Source organism: Engystomops pustulosus, chromosome 1 (assembly GCF_040894005.1).
Source record: "Engystomops pustulosus chromosome 1, aEngPut4.maternal, whole genome shotgun sequence".
In the NCBI taxonomy this organism is placed as follows: domain Eukaryota; kingdom Metazoa; phylum Chordata; class Amphibia; order Anura; family Leptodactylidae; genus Engystomops; species Engystomops pustulosus.
This window is the reverse complement of record NC_092411.1, coordinates 288,549,893-288,577,429: the sequence shown is the minus strand read 5'-3', so window position 1 is coordinate 288,577,429 and position 27,537 is coordinate 288,549,893. Positions and strand designations below refer to the sequence as shown.

General features: G+C 45.3%; 1 protein-coding gene across 1 annotated transcript in view; it reads left to right on the top strand.

Moving 5' to 3' along the window:
• Nucleotides 1–27,537, top strand: part of SFXN5 (sideroflexin 5) — a 147,793-nt gene that overhangs the window by 30,547 nt on the left and 89,709 nt on the right. The window contains exons 4-6 of the mRNA XM_072126395.1: nucleotides 16,785–16,811; nucleotides 18,627–18,681; nucleotides 18,865–18,890. Of these exons, the coding sequence (XP_071982496.1) occupies nucleotides 16,785–16,811; nucleotides 18,627–18,681; nucleotides 18,865–18,890 (108 nt within the window). The remainder of the gene's footprint in view (nucleotides 1–16,784; nucleotides 16,812–18,626; nucleotides 18,682–18,864; nucleotides 18,891–27,537) is intronic.

Sequence of the window (27,537 nt, the reverse complement as noted above, 5' to 3'; positions counted from 1 at the left end):
GGAAGTGTGTGTCTCCAATATGTCCCTCCCCTATACAGATAATACAGGATGGAAGTGTGTGTCTCCAATATGTCCTCCCCAATACAGACAATACAGGAAGGAATTGTGTGTCTCTCATATGTCCTCCCCTATACAGACAATACAGGAAGGAAGTGTGTGTCTCCAATATGTCCCTCCTCTATACAGATAATACAGGAAGGAAGTGTGTGTCTCTAATATGTCCCTCCTCTATGCAGACAGTACAGGAAGGAAGTGTGTGTCTCCAATATGTCCTCCCCTATACAGATAATACAGGAAGGAAGTGTGTGTCTCCAATATGTCCTCCCCTATACAGATACTACAGGAAGGAAGTGTGTGTCTCCAATATGTCCTCGCCTTATACAGACAATACAGGAAGGAAGTGTGTGTCTCCAATATGTCCTCCCCTATACAGATAACACCGGAAGGAAGTGTGTGTCTCCAATATGTCCTCCCCCTATACAGACCATACAGGAAGGAAGTGTTTGTCTCCAATATATCCTCCCCTATACAGACCATACAGGAAGGAAGTGTGTGTCTCCAATATATCCTCCCCTATACAGATAATACAGGAAGGAAGTGTGTGTCTCCAATATGTCCTCCCCTATACAGACAATACAGGAAGGAAGTGTGTGTCTCTAATATGTCCTCCCCTATACAGATAATACAGGAAGGAAGTGTTTGTCTCCAATATATCCTCCCCTATACAGACCATACAGGAAGGAAGTGTTTGTCTCCAATATGTCCCTCCTCTATACAGATAATACAGGAAGGAAGTGTGTGTCTCCAATATGTCCTCCCCTATACAGATAATACAGGAAGGAAGTGTGTGTCTCCAATATGTCCTCCCCTATACAGACAATACAGGAAGGAAGTGTGTGTCTCTAATATGTCCCTCCTCTATGCAGACAGTACAGGAAGGAAGTGTGTGTCTCCAATATGTCCTCCCCTATACAGATAATACAGGAAGGAAGTGTGTGTCTCTAATATGTCCCTCCTCTATGCAGACAGTACAGGAAGGAAGTGTGTGTCTCCAATATGTCCTCCCCTATACAGATAATACAGGAAGGAAGTGTGTGTCTCCAATATGTCCTCCCCTATACAGACAATACAGGAAGGAAGTGTGTGTCTCCAATATGTCCCTCCTTTATACACACAGTACAGGAAGGAAGTGTGTGTCTCTCATATGTCCTCCCCTATACAGATAATACAGGAAGGAAGTATGTGTCTCCAATATCTCCCTCCTCTATACAGACAGTACAGGAAGGAAGTGTGTGTCTCTAATATGTCCCTCCTCTATGCAGACAGTACAGGAAGAAAGTGTGTGTCTCCAATATGTCATCCCCTATACAGATAATACAGGAAGGAAGTGTGTGTCTCCAATATGTCCTCCCCTATACAGATAATACAGGAAGGAAGTGTTTGTCTCCAATATGTCCTCCCCTATACAGACAGTACAGGAAGGAAGTGTGTGTCTCCAATATGTCCTCCCCTATACAGATAATACAGGAAGGAAGTGTGTGTCTCCAATATGTCCTCCTCAATACAGATAATACAGGAAGGAAGTGTGAGTCTCCAATATGTCCTCCCCTATACAGATAATACAGGAAGGAAGTGTGTGTCTCCAATATGTCCCTCCTCTATGCAGACAGTACAGGAAGGAAGTGTGTGTCTCTAATATGTTCTTCCCCTATACAGATATTACAGGAAGGAAGTGTGTGTCTCCAATATGTCCTCCCCTATACAGATAATACAGGAAGGAAGTATGTGTCTCCAATATATCCTCCCCTATACAGATAATACAGGAAGGAAGTGTGAGTCTCCAATATGTCCTCCCCTATACAGATAATACAGGAAGGAAGTGTGTGTCTCCAATATGTCCCTCCTCTATGCAGACAGTACAGGAAGGAAGTGTGTGTCTCTAATATGTCCTCCCCTATACAGATAATACAGGAAGGAAGTATGTGTCTCCAATATGTCCCTCCTCTATGCAGACAGTACTGGAAGGAAGTGTGTGTCTCTAATATGTCCTCCCCTATACAGATAATACAGGAAGGAAGTGTGTGTCTCTAATATGTCCTCCCCTATACAGATAATACAGGAAGGAAGTGTGTGTCTCTAATATGTCCCTCCTCTATACAGACAATACAGGAAGGAAGTGTGTGTCTCCAATATGTCCCTCCCCTATACAGATAATACAGGAAGGAAGTGTGTGTCTCCAATATGTCCTCCTCAATACAGATAATACAGGAAGGAAGTGTGAGTCTCCAATATGTCCTCCCCTATACAGATAATACAGGAAGGAAGTGTGTGTCTCCAATATGTCCCTCCTCTATGCAGACAGTACAGGAAGGAAGTGTGTGTCTCTAATATGTTCTTCCCCTATACAGATATTACAGGAAGGAAGTGTGTGTCTCCAATATGTCCTCCCCTATACAGATAATACAGGAAGGAAGTATGTGTCTCCAATTTATCCTCCCCTATACAGATAATACAGGAAGGAAGTGTGAGTCTCCAATATGTCCTCCCCTATACAGATAATACAGGAAGGAAGTGTGTGTCTCCAATATGTCCCTCCTCTATGCAGACAGTACAGGAAGGAAGTGTGTGTCTCCAATATGTCCTCCGCTATACAGATAATACAGGAAGGAAGTATGTGTCTCCAATATGTCCCTCCTCTATGCAGACAGTACTGGAAGGAAGTGTGTGTCTCTAATATGTCCTCCCCTATACAGATAATACAGGAAGGAAGTGTGTGTCTCTAATATGTCCCTCCTCTATACAGACAATACAGGAAGGAAGTGTGTGTCTCCAATATGTCCCTCCCCTATACAGATAATATAGGAAAGAAGTGTGTGTCTTCAATATGTCCTCCCCTATACAGATACTACAGGAAGGAAGTGTGTGTCTCCAATATGTCCTCCTCTATACAGATAATACAGGAAGGAAGTGTGTGTCTCCAATATGTCCTCCCCTATACAGACAATACAGGAAGGAAGTGTGTGTCTCCAATATGTCCCTCCTCTATGCAGACAGTACAGGAAGGAAGTGTGTGTCTCTAATATGTCCTCCCCTATACAGATAATACAGGAAGGAAGTGTGTGTCTCCAATATGTCCTCCCCTATACAGACAATACAGGATGGAAGTGTGTGTCTCCAATATGTCCCTCCCCTATACAGATAATACAGGAAGGAAGTGTGTGTCTCCAATATGTCCCTCCTCTATACAGACAATACAGGAAGGAAGTGTGTGTCTCCAATATGTCCTCCCCCTATACAGATAATACAGGAAGGAAGTGTGTGTATCTAATATGCCCTCCCCTTTACTGATAATACAGGAAGGAAGTGTGTGTCTCCAATATGTCCTCCCCTATACTGATAATACAGGAAGGAAGTGTGTGTCTCCAATATGTCCTCCCCTATACTGATAATACAGGAAGGAAGTGTGTGTCTCCAATATGTCCTCCTCAATACAGATAATACAGGAAGGAAGTGTGTGTCTCCAATATGTCCTCCCCAATACAGACAATACAGGAAGGAATTGTGTGTCTCCAATATGTCCTCCCCTATACAGACAATACAGGGAGGAAGTATGTGTCTCCAATATGTCCCTCCTCTATACAGACAGTACAGGAAGGAAGTGTGTGTCCCCAATATATCCTCCCCTATACAGACAATACAGGAAGGAAGTGTGTGTCTCCAATATGTCCTCCCCTATACAGATAATACAGGAAGGAAGTGTGTGTCTCCAATATGTCCCTCCCCTATACAGATAATACAGGAAGGAAGTGTGTGTCTCCAATATGTCCCTCCCCTATACAGATAATACAGGAAGGAAGTGTGTGTCTCCAATATGTCCTCCCCTATACAGACCATACAGGAAGGAAGTGTGTGTCTCCAATATGTCCTCCTTTATACAGATACTACAGGAAGGAATTGTGTGTCTCTAATATGTCCTCCCCTATACAGATACTACAGGAGGGAAGTGTGTGTCTCCAATATGTCGTCCCCTATACAGATAATACAGGAAGGAAGTATGTGTCTCCAATATATCCTCCCCTTTACAGACAGTACAGGAAGGAAGTGTGTGTCTCCAATATGTCTTCCCCTATACAGACAGTACAGGAAGGAAGTGTGTGTCTCCAATATGTCCTCCCCTATACAGGTAATACAGGAAGGAAGTGTGTGTATCCAATATGTCCTCCCCCTATACAGATAATACAGGAAGGACGTGTGTGTCTCCAATATGTTTTCCCCTATACAGATACTACAGGAAGGAAGTGTGTGTTTCCAATATGTCCCTTCTCTATACAAACAGTACAGGAAGGAAGTGTGTGTTTCCAATATGTCCTCCCCTATACAGATAATACAGGAAGGAAGTGTGTGTTTCCAATATGTCCTCCCCTATACAGATAATACAGGAAGGAATTGTGTGTCTCCATTATGTCCCTCTTCTATACAGACAGTACAGGAAGGAAATGTGTGTCTCCAATATGTCCTCCCCTATACAGACCATACAGGAAGGAAGTTTGTGTCCCCAATATGTCCTCCTCTATACAGATACTACAGGAAGGAAATGTGTGTCTCCAATATGTCCTCCCCTATACAGATACTACAGGAAGGAAGTGTGTGTCTCCAATATGTCCTCCCTATACAGACAATACAGGTAGGAAGTGTGTGTCTCCAATATGTCCTCCGCTATACAGACAATACAGGAAGGAAGTGTGTGTCTCCAATATGTCCTCCCCTATACAGATACTACAGGAAGGAAGTGTGTGTCTCCAATTTGTCCCTTCTCTATACAGACAGTACAGGAAGGAAGTGTGTGTCTCCAATATGTCCTTCCCAATACAGACAATACAGGAAGGAAGTGTGTGTCTCCAATATGTCCCTCCTCTATACAGACAATACAGGAAGGAAGTGTGTGTCTCCAATATGTCCCTCCTCTATACAGATAATACAGGAAGGAAGTGTGTGTCTCCAATATGTCCTCCCCTATACAGACCATACAGGAAGGAAGTGTGTGTCTCCAATATGTCCCTCCTCTATACAGACAGTATAGGAAGGAAGTGTGTGTCTCCAATATGTCCTCCCCCTATACAGATAATACAGGAAGGAAGTGTGTGTCTCTAATATGTCCTCCCCTATATAGATACTACAGGAGGGAAGTGTGTGTCTCCAATATGTCCTCCTCAATACAGATAATACAGGAAGGAAGTGTGTGTCTCCAATATGTCCTCCCCTATACAGATAATACAGGAAGGAAGTGTGTGTCTCCAATATGTCATCCCCTATACAGATAATACAGGAAGGAAGTGTGAGTCTCCAATATGTCCTCCCCTATACAGATAATACAGGAAGGAAGTGTGTGTCTCCAATATGTCCCTCCTCTATGCAGACAGTACAGGAAGGAAGTGTGTGTCTCTAATATGTCCTCCCCTATACAGATAATACAGGAAGGAAGTATGTGTCTCCAATATGTCCCTCCTCTATGCAGACAGTACAGGAAGGAAGTGTGTGTCTCTAATATGTCCTCCCCTATACAGATAATACAGGAAGGAAGTGTGTGTCTCCAATATGTCCTCCCCTATACAGACAATACAGGATGGAAGTGTGTGTCTCCAATATGTCCTCCCCCTATACAGATAATACAGGAAGGAAGTGTGTGTCTCCAATATGTCCCTCCTCTATACAGACAATACAGGAAGGAAGTGTGTGTCTCCAATATGTCCTCCCCCTATACAGATAATACAGGAAGGAAGTGTGTGTCTCTAATATGTCCTCCCCTATACTGATAATACAGGAAGGAAGTGTGTGTCTCCAATATGTCCTCCCCTATACTGATAATACAGGAAGGAAGTGTGTGTCTCCAATATGTCCCTCCTCTATGCAGACAGTACAGGAAGGAAGTGTGTGTCTCTAATATGTCCTCCCCTATACAGATAATACAGGAAGGAAGTATGTGTCTCCAATATGTCCCTCCTCTATGCAGACAGTACAGGAAGGAAGTGTGTGTCTCTAATATGTCCTCCCCTATACAGATAATACAGGAAGGAAGTGTGTGTCTCCAATATGTCCTCCCCTATACAGACAATACAGGATGGAAGTGTGTGTCTCCAATATGTCCTCCCCCTATACAGATAATACAGGAAGGAAGTGTGTGTCTCCAATATGTCCCTCCTCTATACAGACAATACAGGAAGGAAGTGTGTGTCTCCAATATGTCCTCCCCCTATACAGATAATACAGGAAGGAAGTGTGTGTCTCTAATATGTCCTCCCCTATACTGATAATACAGGAAGGAAGTGTGTGTCTCCAATATGTCGTCCCCTATACAGATAATACAGGAAGGAAGTATGTGTCCCCAATATATCCTCCCCTATACAGACAATACAGGAAGGAAGTGTGTGTCTCCAATATGTCCTCCCCTATACAGATAATACAGGAAGGAAGTGTGTGTCTCCAATATGTCCCTCCCCTATACAGATAATACAGGAAGGAAGTGTGTGTCTCCAATATGTCCCTCCCCTATACAGATACTACAGGAAGGAAGTGTGTGTCTCCAATATGTCCTCCCCTATACAGACCATACAGGAAGGAAGTGTGTGTGCCCAATATGTCCACCCCTATACAGGTAATACAGGAAGGAAGTGTGTGTCTCCAATATGTCCTCCCCTGTACAGACCATACAGGAAGGAAGTGTGTGTCTCCAATATGTCCCTCCCCTATACAGATAATACAGGAAGGAAGTGTGTGTCTCCAATATGTCCTCCCCTATACAGACCATACAGGAAGGAAGTGTGTGTCTCCAATATGTCCTCCTTTATACAGATACTACAGGAAGGAATTGTGTGTCTCTGATATGTCCTCCCCTATACAGATACTACAGGAGGGAAGTGTGTGTCTCCAATATGTCGTCCCCTATACAGATAATACAGGAAGGAAGTATGTGTCTCCAATATATCCTCCCCTTTACAGATAATACAGGAAGGAAGTGTGTGTCTCCAATATGTCTTCCCCTATACAGACAGTACAGGAAGGAAGTGTGTGTCTCCAATATGTCCTCCCCTATACAGGTAATACAGGAAGGAAGTGTGTGTATCCAATATGTCCTCCCCCTATACAGATAATACAGGAAGGACGTGTGTGTCTCCAATATGTTTTCCCCTATACAGATACTACAGGAAGGAAGTGTGTGTTTCCAATATGTCCCTTCTCTATACAAACAGTACAGGAAGGAAGTGTGTGTTTCCAATATGTCCTCCCCTATACAGATAATACAGGAAGGAAGTGTGTGTTTCCAATATGTCCTCCCCTATACAGATAATACAGGAAGGAATTGTGTGTCTCCATTATGTCCCTCCTCTATACAGACAGTACAGGAAGGAAATGTGTGTCTCCAATATGTCCTCCCCTATACAGACCATACAGGAAGGAAGTTTGTGTCCCCAATATGTCCTCCTCTATACAGATACTACAGGAAGGAAATGTGTGTCTCCAATATGTCCTCCCCTATACAGATACTACAGGAAGGAAGTGTGTGTCTCCAATATGTCCTCCCTATACAGACAATACAGGTAGGAAGTGTGTGTCTCCAATATGTCCTCCGCTATACAGACAATACAGGAAGGAAGTGTGTGTCTCCAATATGTCCTCCCCTATACAGATACTACAGGAAGGAAGTGTGTGTCTCCAATTTGTCCCTTTTCTATACAGACAGTACAGGAAGGAAGTGTGTGTCTCCAATATGTCTTTCCCAATACAGACAATACAGGAAGGAAGTGTGTGTCTCCAATATGTCCTCCCCTATACAGATAATACAGGAAGGAAGTGTGTGTCCCCAATATGTCCCTCCTCTATACAGACAGTACAGGAAGGAAGTATGTGTCTCCAATATGTCCTCCCCTATACAGACAGTACAGGAAGGAAGTGTGTGTCTCCAATATGTCCCCCCCTATACAGACAGTACAGGAAGGAAGTGTGTGTCTCCAATATGTCCCCCCCTATACAGATAATACAGGAAGGAAGTGTGTGTCTCCAATATGTCCTCCCCTATACAGATAATGCAGGAAGGAAGTGTGTGTCTCCAATATGTCCTCCCCAATACAGACAGTACAGGAAGGAATTGTGTGTCTCCAATATGTCCTCCCCTATACAGATAATACAGGAAGGAAGTGTGTGTCTCCATTATGTCCCTCCTCTATACAGACAGTACAGGAAGGAAGTGTGTGTCTCCAATATGTCCCTCCCCTATACAGACCATACAGGATGGAAGTGTGTGTCTCCAATATGTCCTCCCCCTATACAGATAATACAGGAAGGAAGTGTGTGTCTCTAATATGTCCTCCCCCTATACAGATAATACAGGAAGGAAGTGTGTGTATCCAATATGTCCTCCCCTATACAGATAATACAGGAAGGAAGTGTGTGTCTCCAATATGTCCTCCTCTATACAGATAATACAGGAAGGAATTGTGTGTCTCCAATATGTCCTCCCCTATACAGATAACACAGGAAGGAAGTGTGTGTCTCCAATATGTCCTCCCCCTATACAGATAATACAGGAAGGAATTGTGTGTCTCCAATATGTCCTCCCCTATACAGATAACACAGGAAGGAAGTGTGTGTCTCCAATATGTCCTTCCCTATACAGATAATACAGGAAGGAAGTGTGTGTCTCCAATATGTCCTCCCCCTATACAGATAATACAGGAAGGAAGTGTGTGTCTCCAATATGTCCTCCTCAATACAGATACTACAGGAAGGAAGTGTGTGTCTCCAATATATCCTCCCCTATACAGACAATACAGGAAGGAAGTGTGTGTCTCCAATATGTCCTCCCCTATACAGACAATACAGGAAGGAAGTGTGTGTCTCCAATATGTCCCTCCTCTATACAGATAATATATGAACCTCTGTCATGGTTTTTACATGGAGTAGAGAAGTGACAGGGCTTCTGTCGTGTTATATACATGGAGTAGAGATCTGAGGTGGCCTCTATCCTGTTATATACATGGAGTAGAGACCTGAGGTGGCCTCTATCCTGTTATATACATGGAGTAGAGAAGTTATATGGCCTCTGTTGTATTATATACATGTAGTAGAGACATGACGGGGCCTCTGTTGTATTATATACATGGAGTAGAGACATGACGGGGCCTCTGTTGTATTATATACATGGAGTAGAGAAGTGACGGGGCCTCTGTCGTGGTAAATACATGGAGTAGAGAAGTGACTGGGCCTCTGTCGTGGTATATACATGGAGTAGAGACATGACGGGGCCTCTGTTGTGTTATATACATGGAGTAGAAACATGACGGGGCCTCTGTTGTATTATATACATGGAGTAGAGAAGTGACGGGGCCTCTGTCGTGGTATATACATGGAGTAGAGACATGACTGGGCCTCTGTTGTGGTATATACATGGAGTAGAGACATGACTGGGCCTCTGTTGTGGTATATACATGGAGTAGAGACATGACTGGGCCTCTGTTGTGGTATATACATGGAGTAGAGACATGACGGGGCCTCAGTTGTGGTATATACATGGAGTAGAGACATGACTGGGCCTCTGTTGTGGTATATACATGGAGTAGAGACATGACTGGGCCTCTGTTGTGTTATATACATGGAGTAGAGACATGACTGGGCCTCTGTTGTGGTATATACATGGAGTAGAGACATGACTGGGCCTCTGTTGTGGTATATACATGGAGTAGAGACATGACGGGGCCTCTGTTGTGTTATATACATGGAGTAGAGACATGACGGGGCCTCTGTCGTGTTATATACATGGAGTAGAGACATGACGGGGCCTCTGTTGTGTTATATACATGGAGTAGAGACATGACGGGGCCTCTGTCGTGTTATATACATAGAGTAGAGACATGACGGGGCCTCTGTCGTGTGATATACATGGAGTAGAGAAGTGACGGGGCCTCTGTTGTGGTATATACATGGAGTAGAGACATGACGGGGCCTCTGTTGTGTTATATACATGGAGTAGAGACATGACGGGGCCTCTGTCGTGGTATATACATGGAGTAGAGAAGTTACTGGGCCTCTGTCGTGTTATATACATGGAGTAGAGAAGTGACGGGACCTCTGTCGTGGTATATACATGGAGTAGAGAAGTGACAGGGCCTCTGTCGTGGTATATACATGGAGTAGAGACATGACGGGGCCTCTGTTGTGGTATATACATGGAGTAGAGACATGACGGGGCCTCTGTCCTGTTATATACATGGAGTAGAGACATGACGGGGCCTCTGTTGTGGTATATACATGGAGTAGAGACATGACGGGGCCTCTGTTGTGGTATATACATGGAGTAGAGACATGACGGGGCCTCTGTCGTGTTATATACATAGAGTAGAGACATGACTGGGCCTCTGTTGTGGTATATACATGGAGTAGAGACATGACGGGGCCTCTGTCGTGGTATATGCATGGAGTAGAGAAGTGACAGGGTCTCTGTCGTGGTAGATACATGGAGTAGAGACATGACGGGGCCTCTGTTGTGGTATATACATGGAGTAGAGAGATGACGGGGCCTCTGTCGTGGTATATACATGGAGTAGAGAAGTGACGGGGCCTCTGTCGTGGTATATACATGGAGTAGAGACATGACGGGGCCTCTGTTGTGGTATATACATGGAGTAGAGACATGACAGGGCCTCTGTCCTGTTGTATACATGGAGTAGAGACATGACGGGGCCTCTGTCGTGTTATATACATGGAGTAGAGACATGACTGGGCTTCTGTCGTGGTATATACATGGAGTAGAGACATGACGGGGCCTCTGTTGTGGTATATACATGGAGTAGAGACATGACGGGGCCTCTGTTGTGGTATATACATGGAGTAGAGACATGACGGGGCCTCTGTTGTGGTATATACATGGAGTAGAGACATGACGGGGCTTCTGTCGTGGTATATACATGGAGTAGAGACATGACGGGGCCTCTGTCGTGGTATATACATGGAGTAGAGACATGACGGGGCCTCTGTCGTGGTATATACATGGAGTAGAGACATGACGGGGCCTCTGTCGTGGTATATACATGGAGTAGAGATGTGACTGGGCCTCTGTCGTGGTATATACATGGAGTAGAGACATGACGGGGCCTCTGTTGTGTTATATACATGGAGTAGAGACATGACGGGGCCTCTGTCGTGGTATATACATGGAGTAGAGACATGACGGGGCCTCTGTCTTGGTATATACATGGAGTAGAGATGTGACTGGGCTTCTGTCGTGGTATATACATGGAGTAGAGACATGACGGGGCCTCTGTCGTGGTATATACATGGAGTAGAGATGTGACTGGGCCTCTGTCGTGGTATATACATGGAGTAGAGACATGACGGGGACTCTGTTGTGTTATATACATGGAGTAGAGACATGACGGGGCCTCTGTCGTGGTATTTACATGGAGTAGAGACATGACGGGGCCTCTGTTGTGGTATATACATGGAGTAGAGACATGACGGGGCCTCTGTTGTGTTATATACATGGAGTAGAGACATGATGGGGCCTCTGTCGTGGTATATACATGGAGTAGAGACATGACGGGGACTCTGTTGTGTTATATACATGGAGTAGAGACATGACGGGGCCTCTGTCGTGGTATATACATGGAGTAGAGACATGACGGGGACTCTGTTGTGTTATATACATGGAGTAGAGACATGACGGGGACTCTGTTGTGTTATATACATGGAGTAGAGACATGACGGGGACTCTGTTGTGTTATATACATGGAGTAGAGACATGACGGGGCCTCTGTCGTGGTATATACATGGAGTAGAGACATGACGGGGACTCTGTTGTGTTATATACATGGAGTAGAGATGTGACTGGGCCTCTGTCGTGGTATATACATGGAGTAGAGATGTGACTGGGCCTCTGTCGTGGTATATACATGGAGTAGAGATGTGACTGGGCCTCTGTCGTGGTATATACATGGAGTAGAGACATGACTGGGCCTCTGTCATGGTATATACATGGAGTAGAGACATGACTGGGCCTCTGTTGTGTTATATACATGGAGTAGAGACATGACGGGGCATCTGTCGTGGTATATACATGGAGTAGAGACATGACTGGGCCTCTGTTGTATTATATACATGGAGTAGAGACATGACGGGGCCTCTGTTGTATTATATACATGGAGTAGAGAAGTGACTGGGCCTCTGTTGTGGTATATACATGGAGTAGAGACATGACGGGGCCTCTGTCGTGGTATATACATGGAGTAGAGACATGACGGGGCCTCTGTTGTGGTATATACATGGAGTAGAGACATGACGGGGCCTCTGTCGTGGTATATACATGGAGTAGAGACATGACGGGGCCTCTGTCGTGGTATATACATGGAGTAGAGAAGTGACTGGGCCTCTGTCGTGGTATATACATGGAGTAGAGACATGACGGGGCCTCTGTTGTGTTATATACATGGAGTAGAGAAGTGACTGGGCCTCTGTCGTGGTATATACATGGAGTAGAGACATGACGGGGCCTCTGTCGTGGTATATACATGGAGTAGAGACATGACGGGGCCTCTGTCGTGGTATATACATGGAGTAGAGACATGACGGGGCCTCTGTCGTGGTATATACATGGAGTAGAGACATGACGGGGCCTCTGTCGTGGTATATACATGGAATAGAGACATGACTGGGCCTCTGTCCTGTTATATACATGGTGTAGAGAAGTGACGGGGCCTCTGTTGTGTTATATACATGGAGTAGAGAAGTGACGAGGCCTCTGTTGTGTTATATACATGGAGTAGAGACATGACGGGGCCTCTGTTGTGTTATATACATGGAGTAGAAACATGACGGGGCCTCTGTCGTGTTATATACATGGAGTAGAGACATGACGGGGCCTCTGTCGTGGTATATACATGGAGTAGAGACATGACGGGGCCTCTGTCGTGGTATATACATGGAGTAGAGACATGACGGGGCCTCTGTCGTGGTATATACATGGAGTAGAGACATGACGGGGCCTCTGTCGTGTTATATACATGGTGTAGAGACATGACGGGGCCTCTGTCGTGTTATATACATGGAGTAGAGACATGACGGGGCCTCTGTCGTGGTATATACATGGAGTAGAGACATGACGGGGCCTCTGTCGTGTTATATACATGGAGTAGAGATGTGACTGGGCCTCTGTCGTGGTATATACATGGAGTAGAGACATGACGGGGCCTCTGTCGTGGTATATACATGGAGTAGAGACATGACGGGGCCTCTGTTGTGGTATATACATGGAGTAGAGACATGACGGGGCCTCTGTTGTGGTATATACATGGAGTAGAGACATGACGGGGCCTCTGTTGTGGTATATACATGGAGTAGAGACATGACGGGGCTTCTGTCGTGGTATATACATGGAGTAGAGATGTGACACGATGGGGTCACTGTAGGTAAAATAATGATCTTGTAGAAAAACAATTGTCGGTGTCACAGGAGGTGATGTGTCCCGTCACCCCTCAGCAGGGTGATAAGGACTCCATTATCTGAGCAGTGGTCCTGGTGCTGCTGGGAGGACAACGTGTGACCCTGGTGATTGGGATGAGGCCGCAGTAATGATGAGACACTTCACACGTCCAGAGTACACGGCTCATGGCTGCCGGCTGGTATCTGAGGGGGTCCTGATATCCGCGTGTCCACAGAGCGGCCGCCTCTGACGTAGGTGTCATCACTCAGACCTTGGTGTAGCAGATTCTCATCATTGTGCCATCTCTCCGGCAGTCAGAGCACTATCCCAGGGACTGAGTGATGACCCCTGTTACTGGAGTGGGGGATTCTGCAGGACCCTGCTCCCCCTGATCCTTACTCATCTCGTTAATCAATTAGTCTGTTGTCGATTGCACCAATTTAATCTACATTTCACATCCATCCTCCCGCGTGATATTCCCGGCATTTACACATTAATATAAATATTTATGCACAATATGTTACTCACAAACAGTCTCCTCTTATGTGAGGAAGACGACGATACATCTATATATACCCACAAGTCACTTGGCAACAGAACTGGAAGATTTCTAGTGCCGAATCAGCCGCAACATCATCTGAAATGTCGGCTTGTTCCACAGAAGCCAGGCAGATCCATCCATTCACGTGTAGTCGCTCCACTCTTGTAGAAGCCTTGCTGACTGGCATGTTTGGTGCCATGTTGGAGGTGTAGATGTCCACCAATCCATAGAAATGTTTGGGATCTGAAACACTATTGAAGTACCTTGTGTTGCATGAATTTGTTTTAGACAGCTCGCCCAAACAAGTCAGGTCTTTGTGCCGTCTTCGGGTAGCCTGCTGGAACCCATGTTGGATATCCTGTTGGGTCACATGTTGAAGGTGTAGATGTCCACCTATACATAAGGACATTTGAGATCTGACACTTTTGGGAACGCCCTGGTGGTGCATAGTCAGCAAGCATCCATGAAAGTTCTCCAAGGCATTCTCTGATGGGCAGAAGGGAGCCCTTGGATAGACTCCAGTAGGCCCTTGGCACGGACAGTCTTGGGTTTCTAGAAGTCAGTTTTAAGTCCCTCTAGTTGATGTTCCAGGGAATGTCTCCAGTGTAAGGGTATGCAGCACTATAGCCTTTCCTTCGATGGTAAACTGTCCGAGGCTCTGCAGTCTAAATTTTTGGTTGACAATTTGCACATGTTCTTGCCTGGACTGTAGGGCTGCAGCTTCCTCCCTGTACCAGAACCCCAGGATGTTGACAGCCTATGGTCCGTGTCCATCACCCAAAGAGTATGGTGCCAAACAATGGAGAAAACCATCCAGCAAAGGAAATTAGACAGCTAAAGCATATTCCTTTTATTCCAAAAAAATAAAAACATCAGGGATCCATGAAAAAAAGTCCATGACGCGTCTCGAAACGTAAAGATTTTTAGTTGTGGAATTTCCTTTGCTGGATGGTTTTCTCCACTGTTTTGGCTCCATACTGACCCCGACTCAGCTTTTTCGTTCTTTTTTTCTTTTTCATGCAAAGAGTATGGTGTTTGGCTTCACCTGTCTCCGAGCATTGGAAAGGGGTCGGCCACTCACCATACAAGCAGAAGACTTCCCCTGACTCCGCGATCAGATGTCTTCTCCGCTACAAGGAGGACCTCACAGGTCCCACTCACTAGGCCATAGCTGTACCAAAGGTCTGGTCCAGGTCTATCATCCGATCGAGGACGCCCTTTACCCAGTTGATGAGTATCTAATCCAGGATCTTGTAGTCCGTGTTTAGGAAGGAGGTGGAATACTAGATTTTACCAGACAGGAACTTCTAGGCAGGTCAGTGGTTTTCGAGGAGTAGAGGTTTCTGCAGTGGTTTTTGACAACTCCATCAGCTGGCCTAGTTTCTGGCCTTGTTCAGCAGCTTAGTCATAGGTGTGCGGCTTCCCTGAAGTTTTGTGAAATTGAAAGTGTAACCATACACAACTTTTTTGGGTGAATTGGGCTCTTGTGTGGTTGGTAGAAATGTTCCATGGGAGGAGAATCTACTTGTAGACAGCAGTTTTGGGTTTCTTTTAGGATTACTGGGTGGCTGGATGAATCCCGTAACACCTTCAGGACACGGCCTAAAGTGGTCTTTTTTACATACCGTATATATTCGTGTATAAGCCGAGTTTTTCAGTACAAAAAATGTGCTGAAAAACGTCACCTCGGCTTGTACACGAGTCAATACTTGTAAAAAAATAATAAAAAATGGACTAAAAAAAAAAAACTTATTTACTCACCCTCCGGTGGCCCCGATGCGCAGCGCTGCTCCCCCGATGTCCGCGCGGCTCCTCTTCTTGCTTCCGCGCTGTCTTCTGTCTTCTTTAACATCGTGCTGGGCGCCGCCATTGTTCTACTCCCGTGTGACGCCTAGTATGACGTCAGCAGCGGCACGGGAGAGAACAATGGCAACAACAATCTATTCCGTCAAATATCCTTAACCAGTTAAATCAGTGATGTAGAAACTTATTTGAGACCAAGTGCCCAAGCTACAACAAAAATCCAATTTTATCTATTGCAAAGTGCCAATGTAGGAATTTAAGAAGTAACTTATTGCTCCCTGTTCTTCCTCAGTTTTCAATTGTATTGGTATCCTAAGGACAGCGATACAGTAGAGAGGAGGAGCAGAAGCTTCAATGATAATCCAGCTCCGCCCACACCTTGTCACTCCTTCTGCAGTCCCAGGAAGCTATGGATACGTCACAATAAGATGGCACGTCCTGGACTACCTCGCACTGCAGTCCTGTCTGGTGAAGGGCCTATAGAAAGGGCTCCGAGCGCCTCCTCTGGCACCTGAGCCATAGGTTCCCTCCACTGCCTTAAACCATTCTTTGGATGGGGGAGCTTCTATTTTCATAAGGCTCGGTGGTATATAGAGGCTTATTTTTCATGAAATGCTTCCAGGGAGAACTAGTATACAAATGAAGGCGAGATGCGGATAATTTGTGAGTACGTGTAACGATAACTGTAAAGTGTAATGGAGCAGCCATGTCATCACCTAGGAGCATTAAAGAGTCATCTCTCCCCTCGTAAGGTGTGAATAAAGAGTAAGATCGCTCCATGCAAACAGGCGTGTGCTCATGAAAAACGTATAGACCCCCCCCACCCCTCAGAGGAGACCTGCAACGCTAGCGGTGGGAAGGGCTCGCTGCAGCCACCTGACATTGAGCTCTCTGTCCACGTCTTGTATGAAGTTCTGCTCTATAGGTCGGTATTATGTGTATCGCTCATGTATTCCCCCTTGTATTTTTCAGCTCTGGGCGGCTCAGAAGATAAAGCAGGTGAGTTCTTCTACTGTTTGGACTTGGGCCATGTGGTACATGGGGGGACAATGTGTGATGGGGTCAGGGATTTCATTGAACAGGGTCAGCAGAGTCTCCAACCACCAGAAAAGTAGACGTAAGAGCTTACATAGGAGACACCTGCTCTAAATACAAGTAATACTGCGATACGGATCGATGGCAAGTCTGCTTTCTTCATGCAATCATAGGACCTCATCTCTAGGAGATCATGACGGCCACCTTAGGGTTGGTGGACGTTCCTTAGTTCTAATTCCCTACAATCGTGCATAGAACGGTCCTGGTAGAAGACCATCCCATAGTCCAGTGGATCTGTAGCTGTAGGTTCATCTTCTGAGATGTCCGCGGTGATGGGGTCGTAGCCCAATGGGGCCCAACTTATAGAGGTTCGATGGACAAAGCCTAAAGCTGGACAACCTCTGACCAGGACACGTTGCCTGAGATTGAGGACATCTGTAGGGTTGCTGTCTTGTAGTTTTGGGCCTGGGCTTCCGAGGTCTCTGAACATCATCATCTTCTTCCAAAAATAAAGAAATGCGCCTCCTGCTTTGACTAGAAACCTCCAGGTGTCATTAGCATAAACCCTACCTCCCCGCACACCTCTGCACATCATACGTGTAATTAATCGGAAGATAATGAAGTACGTGTTAATTGGTGAAATCTTAAAAAACCACACAACTGCGATTAAGGAATGGTGGGCGGAGGGGTGAATATCGGATGAACGCCAGATCTTGTGTGTGTACGCGGTGGGACCCCACCTTCCAAGCTGCTGCGCCAGAGGAGCGGGCGCTAGTGGTAGGTTCTCTGTATCCACCCTGCCGGTGATACATGACACCCCCCAGAGGTATGTGACCCCGAAAAGCAGGTGCGCTGCGGAAACACGAGCAGGTAAAATATGCATATTAGTCCATAAACACCTTTAAAAAGGTAGAAAATAAATACAATACAGACGCCTTAGGAGAGCACAACCATAAGGGCTGACAATTTATGTGCATGTAATGCGGCTCTCATAATACAACATCTGCTGGCGCCGGGTGCCATCTGACTTCATGCCCAGCCGTAGGCACCAGGTTGGGTTGTTTTTTTTTTATGCAGTTGCTTATTGTAATAAACGCCAAATACAGTAGTAAAAACTAAGAGGAGGCGCGGAGGACCTCAGGAAGGACCTCTGGAGGACCTTAGAGATCAACATAGGTTGGATGACATCAGAGGATTGCTAATGGAAGAAGTTGACCGGATAAGACACGCAGGTCGTCTAGAAGGCGTGATGAGGTCACACGTTGAGTTGAGGATTAGGATTGTGTAGGATGATGAAGTCATAACCTTGTAATGGAAGGTGGTGGCTTCAGAAACCTTGGCCAGGACATGTGGATGACAAGCACAGGCCACCGAGCAGTCATGATGAGGTCACCACAGAGGTGAGGATTAGGTCACAAGGATTGTGTCTCGGACTCTGGTTGTGCCGGTCCCCATGGACCTCGAATGATGAGGTCTGAGATTTGGTAGGGACTCGGTACAAGATAGGGATAAGAATGGTGAGAAGGTCACAACTAGAAACATTCTGCTAGGGGTCAGGCCATGAGGTCATACATTTGGTTTAGACACTACAGAGAAGAAGGTTTGGATGATGAGGTCATACACAAGGTTTGGAGGGTAGAGAGCAGTGAGGTCACATTTGGTGCTGATGTTATTGTGAGGTCATGTTAGCAGGTCCTAATGTCACACCTGCCGCAATGTCCATGAGGTCACCCAGCACCCGGGACCCTCCTAACACCGTGTATCTCTTCTTCCCTGCAGGCGATCATCCACCCAGATACAAACGAGAAGATCTTCATGCCTTTCCGAATGTCAGGTAGCCCTCTCCTCGCTGTCTCTGTATTTACCATGACACGACCCTGCTGTGCCGGCACTGCACCAGCTTACCCGCCTGACAGATCCGCCCCTGTGCATCATCATATATGTCATACATTACAGGAACCATCAGCGCCTCCCCCTAGTGGATCACCAGTAACTGCTCTTCTTTTCTTATTTTCAGGTTATATCCCCTTTGGGACCCCCATAGTAAGTACCTCCACACGTATGTCTGTCCTTTGTGGGTCACATTGCACATTGCTGTCTGTGGCACCCACCACCAGGGGGAGCTGAGGAGCTCTTTGTATACTGATAAGTGATCTCCTGGGCTCCCTCTAGTGGTGGCTGCAGTGCACAGCAGCTAATCCTATGCAGGTGCTCTGTTTCACTGTCATAAAGATGTGGTAACCCTTAAGGGGCCGCAGAGGAGGCGTCAGTACAAAAGGAAAGGCAGCGGGGGCCAGGTACATCTACATGTCTGTACACACGGCTCTGCTACATCTACGTGTCTGTACACACGGCTCTGCTACATCTACATGTCTGTACACACGGCTCTGCTACATCTACATGTCTGTACACACAGCTCTGCTACATCTACATGTCTGTACACACAGCTCTGCTACATCTACATGTCTGTACACACGGCTCTGCTACATCTACATGTCTGTACACACGGCTCTGCTACATCTACATGTCTGTACACACAGCTCTGCTACATCTACATGTCTGTACACACGGCTCTGCTACATCTACATGTCTGTACACACAGCTCTGCTACATCTACATGTCTGTACACACGGCTCTGCTACATCTACATGTCTGTACACACGGCTCTGCTACACACATGTCTGTACACACGGCTCTGCTACATCTACATGTCTGTACACACGGCTCTGCTACATCTACATGTCTGTACACACGGCTCTGCTACACACATTTCTGTACACACGGCTCTGCTACATCTACATGTCTGTACACACGGCTCTGCTACATCTACATGTCTGTACACACGGCTCTGCTACATCTACATGTCTGTACACACGGCTCTGCTACATCTACATGTCTGTACACACGGCTCTGCTACATCTACATGTCTGTACACACGGCTCTGCTACATATACATGTCTGTACACACGGCTCTGCTACATCTACATGTCTGTACACACGGCTCTGCTACATCTACATGTCTGCACACACAGGGGTCAGCAGGGGGCAGCAGGCAGGGTCGGGTGTCCTGGGGGCGGCCCCTGGACCAGTGACCCTATTAGGGCGGGGGCACATTCCAGACACATGAAGTGGATGTCATTGGGCTGTAAACACGGGGCCTGGAGATACGGGGGTCACCCGCCTGGGGCACCCGCTGACCCCGGCACAGGGCGCCGCCCCCTGAGACCCTCAGACTCCTGACCTCTGCTGTAATGAGGAAATCCTCCAGTCACTACACGTCTCTAATACACCGGGAGCTGCTATCACAGTGCAGGGGCCAGGGAAAGCTGGGTGAGGGAACATGGCTGCCTGATACCCAACAATCATAGTGTACTCCTGCAGGGGCCTGGGAAAGCTGGGTGAGGGAGCATGGCTGCCTAATACCCAACAATCATAGTGTACAGCTGCAGGGGCCTGGGAAAGCTGGGTGAGGGAGCATGGCTGCCTAATACCCAACAATCATAGTGTACAGCTGCAGGGGCCTGGGAAAGCTGGGTGAGGGAGCATGGCTGCCTAATACCCAACAATCATAGTGTACTCCTGCAGGGGCCTGGGAAAGCTGGGTAAGGGAACATGACTGCCTGATACCCAACAATCATAGTGTACTCCTGCAGGGGTCTGGGAAAGCTGGGTGACGGAAACTGATGTCTTATATAGAGAGAGAGGACCCCACATATCACTGATGTCTTATATACAGAGAGAGAGGACCCCACATATCACTGATGTCTTATATACAGAGAGAGGACCCCACATATCACTGATGTCTTATATACAGAGAGAGGACCCCACATATCACTGATGTCTTATATACAGAGAGAGAGAGAACCCCACATATCACTGATGTCTTATATACAGAGAGAGAGGACCCCACATATCACTGATGTCTTATATACAGAGAGAGAGGACCCCACATATCACTGATGTCTTATATACAGAGAGAGAGGACCCCACATATCACTGATGTCTTATATACAGAGAGAGGACCCCACATATCACTGATGTCTTATATACAGAGAGAGAGAGAACCCCACATATCACTGATGTCTTATATACAGAGAGAGAGGACCCCACATATCACTGATGTCTTATATACAGAGAGGACCCCACATATCACTGATGTCTTATATACAGAGAGAGAGAGGACCCCACATATCACTGATGTCTTATATACAGAGAGAGAGGACCCCACATATCACTGATGTCTTATATACAGAGAGAGAGGACCCCACATATCACTGATGTCTTATATAGAGAGAGAGAGGACCCCACATATCACTGATGTCTTATATACAGAGAGAGGACCCCACATATCACTGATGTCTTATATACAGAGAGAGAGGACCCCACATATCACTGATGTCTTATATAGAGAGAGAGAGGACCCCACATATCACTGATGTCTTATATACAGAGAGAGGACCCCACATATCACTGATGTCTTATATACAGAGAGAGAGGACCCCACATATCACTGATGTCTTATATACAGAGAGAGGACCCCACATATCACTGATGTCTTATATACAGAGAGAGAGGACCCCACATATCACTGATGTCTTATATACAGAGAGAGAGGACCCCACATATCACTGATGTCTTATATACAGAGAGAGGACCCCACATATCACTGATGTCTTATATATAGAGAGAGGACCCCACATATCACTGATGTCTTATATACAGAGAGAGAGGACCCCACATATCACTGATGTCTTATATACAGAGAGAGAGGACCCCACATATCACTGATGTCTTATATACAGAGAGAGAGGACCCCACATATCACTGATGTCTTATATACAGAGAGAGAGGACCCCACATATCACTGATGTCTTATATACAGAGAGAGGACCCCACATATCACTGATGTCTTATATACAGAGAGAGAGGACCCCACATATCACTGATGTCTTATATACAGAGAGAGGACCCCACATATCACTGATGTCTTATATACAGAGAGAGAGGACCCCACATATCACTGATGTCTTATATATAGAGAGAGAGGACCCCACATATCACTGATGTCTTATATACAGAGAGGACCCCACATATCACTGATGTCTATTATATAGAGAGAGAGGACCCCACATATCACTGATGTCTTATATACAGAGAGGACCCCACATATCACTGATGTCTTATATACAGAGAGAGAGGACCCCACATATCACTGATGTCTTATATACAGAGAGAGAGGACCCCACATATCACTGATGTCTTATATACAGAGAGGACCCCACATATCACTGATGTCTTATATACAGAGAGGACCCCACATATCACTGATGTCTTATATACAGAGAGAGAGGACCCCACATATCACTGATGTCTTATATACAGAGAGAGGACCCCACATATCACTGATGTCTTATATACAGAGAGAGAGGACCCCACATATCACTGATGTCTTATATACAGAGAGAGAGGACCCCACATATCACTGATGTCTTATATATAGAGAGAGAGGACCCCACATATCACTGATGTCTTATATACAGAGAGAGGACCCCACATATCACTGATGTCTTATATACAGAGAGGACCCCACATATCACTGATGTCTTATATACAGAGAGAGGACCCCACATATCACTGATGTCTTATATACAGAGAGAGGACCCCACATATCACTGATGTGATGTCTTATATACAGAGAGAGGACCCCCACATATCACTGATGTCTTATATACAGAGAGAGGACCCCACATATCACTGATGTCTTATATACAGAGAGAGGACCCCACATATCACTGATGTCTTATATACAGAGAGAGAGGACCCCACATATCACTGATGTCTTATATACAGAGAGAGAGGACCCCACATATCACTGATGTCTTATATACAGAGAGAGGACCCCACATATCACTGATGTCTTATATACAGAGAGAGAGGACCCCACATATCACTGATGTCTTATATACAGAGAGAGGACCCCACATATCACTGATGTCTTATATACAGAGAGAGGACCCCACATATCACTGATGTCTTATATACAGAGAGAGAGGACCCCACATATCACTGATGTCTTATATACAGAGAGAAGGACCCCACATATCACTGATGTCTTATATACAGAGAGAGAGAGGACCCCACATATCACTGATGTCTTATATACAGAGAGAGGACCCCACATATCACTGATGTCTTATATACAGAGAGAGAGGACCCCACATATCACTGATGTCTTATATACAGAGAGAGGACCCCACATATCACTGATGTCTTATATACAGAGAGAGGACCCCACATATCACTGATGTCTTATATACAGAGAAGGACCCCACATATCACTGATGTCTTATATACAGAGAGAGGACCCCACATATCACTGATGTCTTATATACAGAGAGAGAGGACCCCACATATCACTGATGTCTTATATACAGGAGAGAGGACCCCACATATCACTGATGTCTTATATACAGAGAGAGGACCCCACATATCACTGATGTCTTATATACAGAGAGAGAGGACCCCACATATCACTGATGTCTTATATACAGAGAGAGGACCCCACATATCACTGATGTCTTATATACAGAGAGAGAGGACCCCACATATCACTGATGTCTTATATACAGAGAGAGAGGACCCCACATATCACTGATGTCTTATATACAGAGAGAGAGGACCCCACATATCACTGATGTCTTATATACAGAGAGAGGACCCCACATATCACTGATGTCTTATATACAGAGAGAGGACCCCACATATCACTGATGTCTTATATACAGAGAGAGAGGACCCCGCATATCACTGATGTCTTATATACAGAGAGAGAGGACCCCACATATCACTGATGTCTTATATACAGAGAGAGGACCCCACATATCACTGATGTCTTATATACAGAGAGAGGACCCCACATATCACTGATGTCTTATATACAGAGAGAGAGGACCCCACATATCACTGATGTCTTATATACAGAGAGAGGACCCCACATATCACTGATGTCTTATATACAGAGAGAGGACCCCACATATCACTGATGTCTTATATACAGAGAGAGGACCCCACATATCACTGATGTCTTATATACAGAGAGAGAGGACCCCACATATCACTGATGTCTTATATACAGAGAGAGGACCCCACATATCACTGATGTCTTATATACAGAGAGAGGACCCCACATATCACTGATGTCTTATATACAGAGATAGAGGACCCCACATATCACTGATGTCTTATATACAGAGAGAGAGGACCCCACATATCACTGATGTCTTATATACAGAGAGAGGACCCCACATATCACTGATGTCTTATATACAGAGAGAGGACCCCACATATCACTGATGTCTTATATACAGAGAGAGGACCCCACATATCACTGATGTCTTATATACAGAGAGGACCCCACATATCACTGATGTCTTATATACAGAGAGAGAGGACCCCACATATCACTGATGTCTTATATACAGAGAGAGGACCCCACATATCACTGATGTCTTATATACAGAGAGAGAGGACCCCACATATCACTGATGTCTTATATACAGAGAGAGGACCCCACATATCACTGATGTCTTATATATACAGAGAGAGAGAACCCCACATATCACTGATGTCTTATATACAGAGAGAGGACCCCACATATCACTGATGTCTTATATACAGAGAGAGGACCCCACATATCACTGATGTCTTATATACAGAGAGGACCCCACATATCACTGATGTCTTATATAGAGAGAGGACCCCACATATCACTGATGTCTTATATACAGAGAGAGGACCCCACATACACTGATGTCTTATATACAGAGAGAGGACCCCCACATATCACTGATGTCTTATATACAGAGAGAGGACCCCACATATCACTGATGTCTTATATACAGAGAGAGAGGACCCCACATATCACTGATGTCTTATACAGAGAGAGAGGACCCCACATATCACTGATGTCTTATATACAGAGAGAGGACCCCACATATCACTGATGTCTTATATACAGAGAGAGGACCCCACATATCACTGATGTCTTATATACAGAGAGAGAGGACCCCACATATCACTGATGTCTTATATACAGAGAGAGGACCCCACATATCACTGATGTCTTATATACAGAGAGAGGACCCCACATATCACTGATGTCTTATATACAGAGAGGACCCCGCATATCACTGATGTCTTATATACAGAGAGAGAGGACCCCACATATCACTGATGTCTTATATACAGAGAGAGGACCCCACATATCACTGATGTCTTATATACAGAGAGAGGACCCCACATATCACTGATGTCTTATATACAGAGATAGAGGACCCCACATATCACTGATGTCTTATATACAGAGAGAGAGGACCCCACATATCACTGATGTCTTATATACAGAGAGAGGACCCCACATATCACTGATGTCTTATATACAGAGAGAGGACCCCACATATCACTGATGTCTTATATACAGAGAGAGGACCCCACATATCACTGATGTCTTATATACAGAGAGGACCCCACATATCACTGATGTCTTATATACAGAGAGAGAGAGGACCCCACATATCACTGATGTCTTATATACAGAGAGAGAGGACCCCACATATCACTGATGTCTTATATACAGAGAGAGGACCCCACATATCACTGATGTCTTATATACAGAGAGAGAGGACCCCACATATCACTGATGTCTTATATACAGAGAGAGGACCCCACATATCACTGATGTCTTATATATACAGAGAGAGAGAACCCCACATATCACTGATGTCTTATATACAGAGAGAGGACCCCACATATCACTGATGTCTTATATACAGAGAGAGGACCCCACATATCACTGATGTCTTATATACAGAGAGGACCCCACATATCACTGATGTCTTATATAGAGAGAGGACCCCACATATCACTGATGTCTTATATACAGAGAGAGGACCCCACATATCACTGATGTCTTATATACAGAGAGAGGACCCCACATATCACTGATGTCTTATATACAGAGAGAGAGGACCCCACATATCACTGATGTCTTATATACAGAGAGAGAGGACCCCACATATCACTGATGTCTTATATACAGAGAGAGGACCCCACATATCACTGATGTCTTATATACAGAGAGGACCCCACATATCACTGATGTCTTATATACAGAGAGAGGACCCCACATATCACTGATGTCTTATATACAGAGAGAGGACCCCACATATCACTGATGTCTTATATACAGAGAGAGGACCCCACATATCACTGATGTCTTATATACAGAGAGAGGACCCCGCATATCACTGATGTCTTATATACAGAGAGAGAGAGGACCCCACATATCACTGATGTCTTATATACAGAGAGGACCCCACATATCACTGATGTCTTATATACAGAGAGGACCCCACATATCACTGATGTCTTATATACAGAGAGGACCCCACATATCACTGATGTCTTATATAGAGAGAGGACCCCACATATCACTGATGTCTTATATACAGAGAGAGGACCCCACATATCACTGATGTCTTATATACAGAGAGGACCCCACATATCACTGATGTCTTATATACAGAGAGGACCCCACATATCACTGATGTCTTATATACAGAGAGAGGACCCCACATATCACTGATGTCTTATATACAGAGAGGACCCCACATATCACTGATGTCTTATATACAGAGAGAGGACCCCACATATCACTGATGTCTTATATACAGAGAGGACCCCACATATCACTGATGTCTTATATACAGAGAGGACCCCACATATCACTGATGTCTTATATACAGAGAGGACCCCACATATCACTGATGTCTTATATAGAGAGAGGACCCCACATATCACTGATGTCTTATATACAGAGAGAGGACCCCACATATCACTGATGTCTTATATACAGAGAGAGGACCCCACATATCACTGATGTCTTATATACAGAGAGAGAGGACCCCACATATCACTGATGTCTTATATACAGAGAGAGAGGACCCCACATATCACTGATGTCTTATATACAGAGAGAGGACCCCACATATCACTGATGTCTTATATACAGAGAGGACCCCACATATCACTGATGTCTTATATACAGAGAGAGGACCCCACATATCACTGATGTCTTATATACAGAGAGAGGACCCCACATATCACTGATGTCTTATATACAGAGAGAGGACCCCACATATCACTGATGTCTTATATACAGAGAGAGGACCCCGCATATCACTGATGTCTTATATACAGAGAGAGAGAGGACCCCACATATCACTGATGTCTTATATACAGAGAGGACCCCACATATCACTGATGTCTTATATACAGAGAGGACCCCACATATCACTGATGTCTTATATACAGAGAGGACCCCACATATCACTGATGTCTTATATAGAGAGAGGACCCCACATATCACTGATGTCTTATATACAGAGAGAGGACCCCACATATCACTGATGTCTTATATACAGAGAGGACCCCACATATCACTGATGTCTTATATACAGAGAGGACCCCACATATCACTGATGTCTTATATACAGAGAGAGGACCCCACATATCACTGATGTCTTATATACAGAGAGGACCCCACATATCACTGATGTCTTATATACAGAGAGAGGACCCCACATATCACTGATGTCTTATATACAGAGAGGACCCCACATATCACTGATGT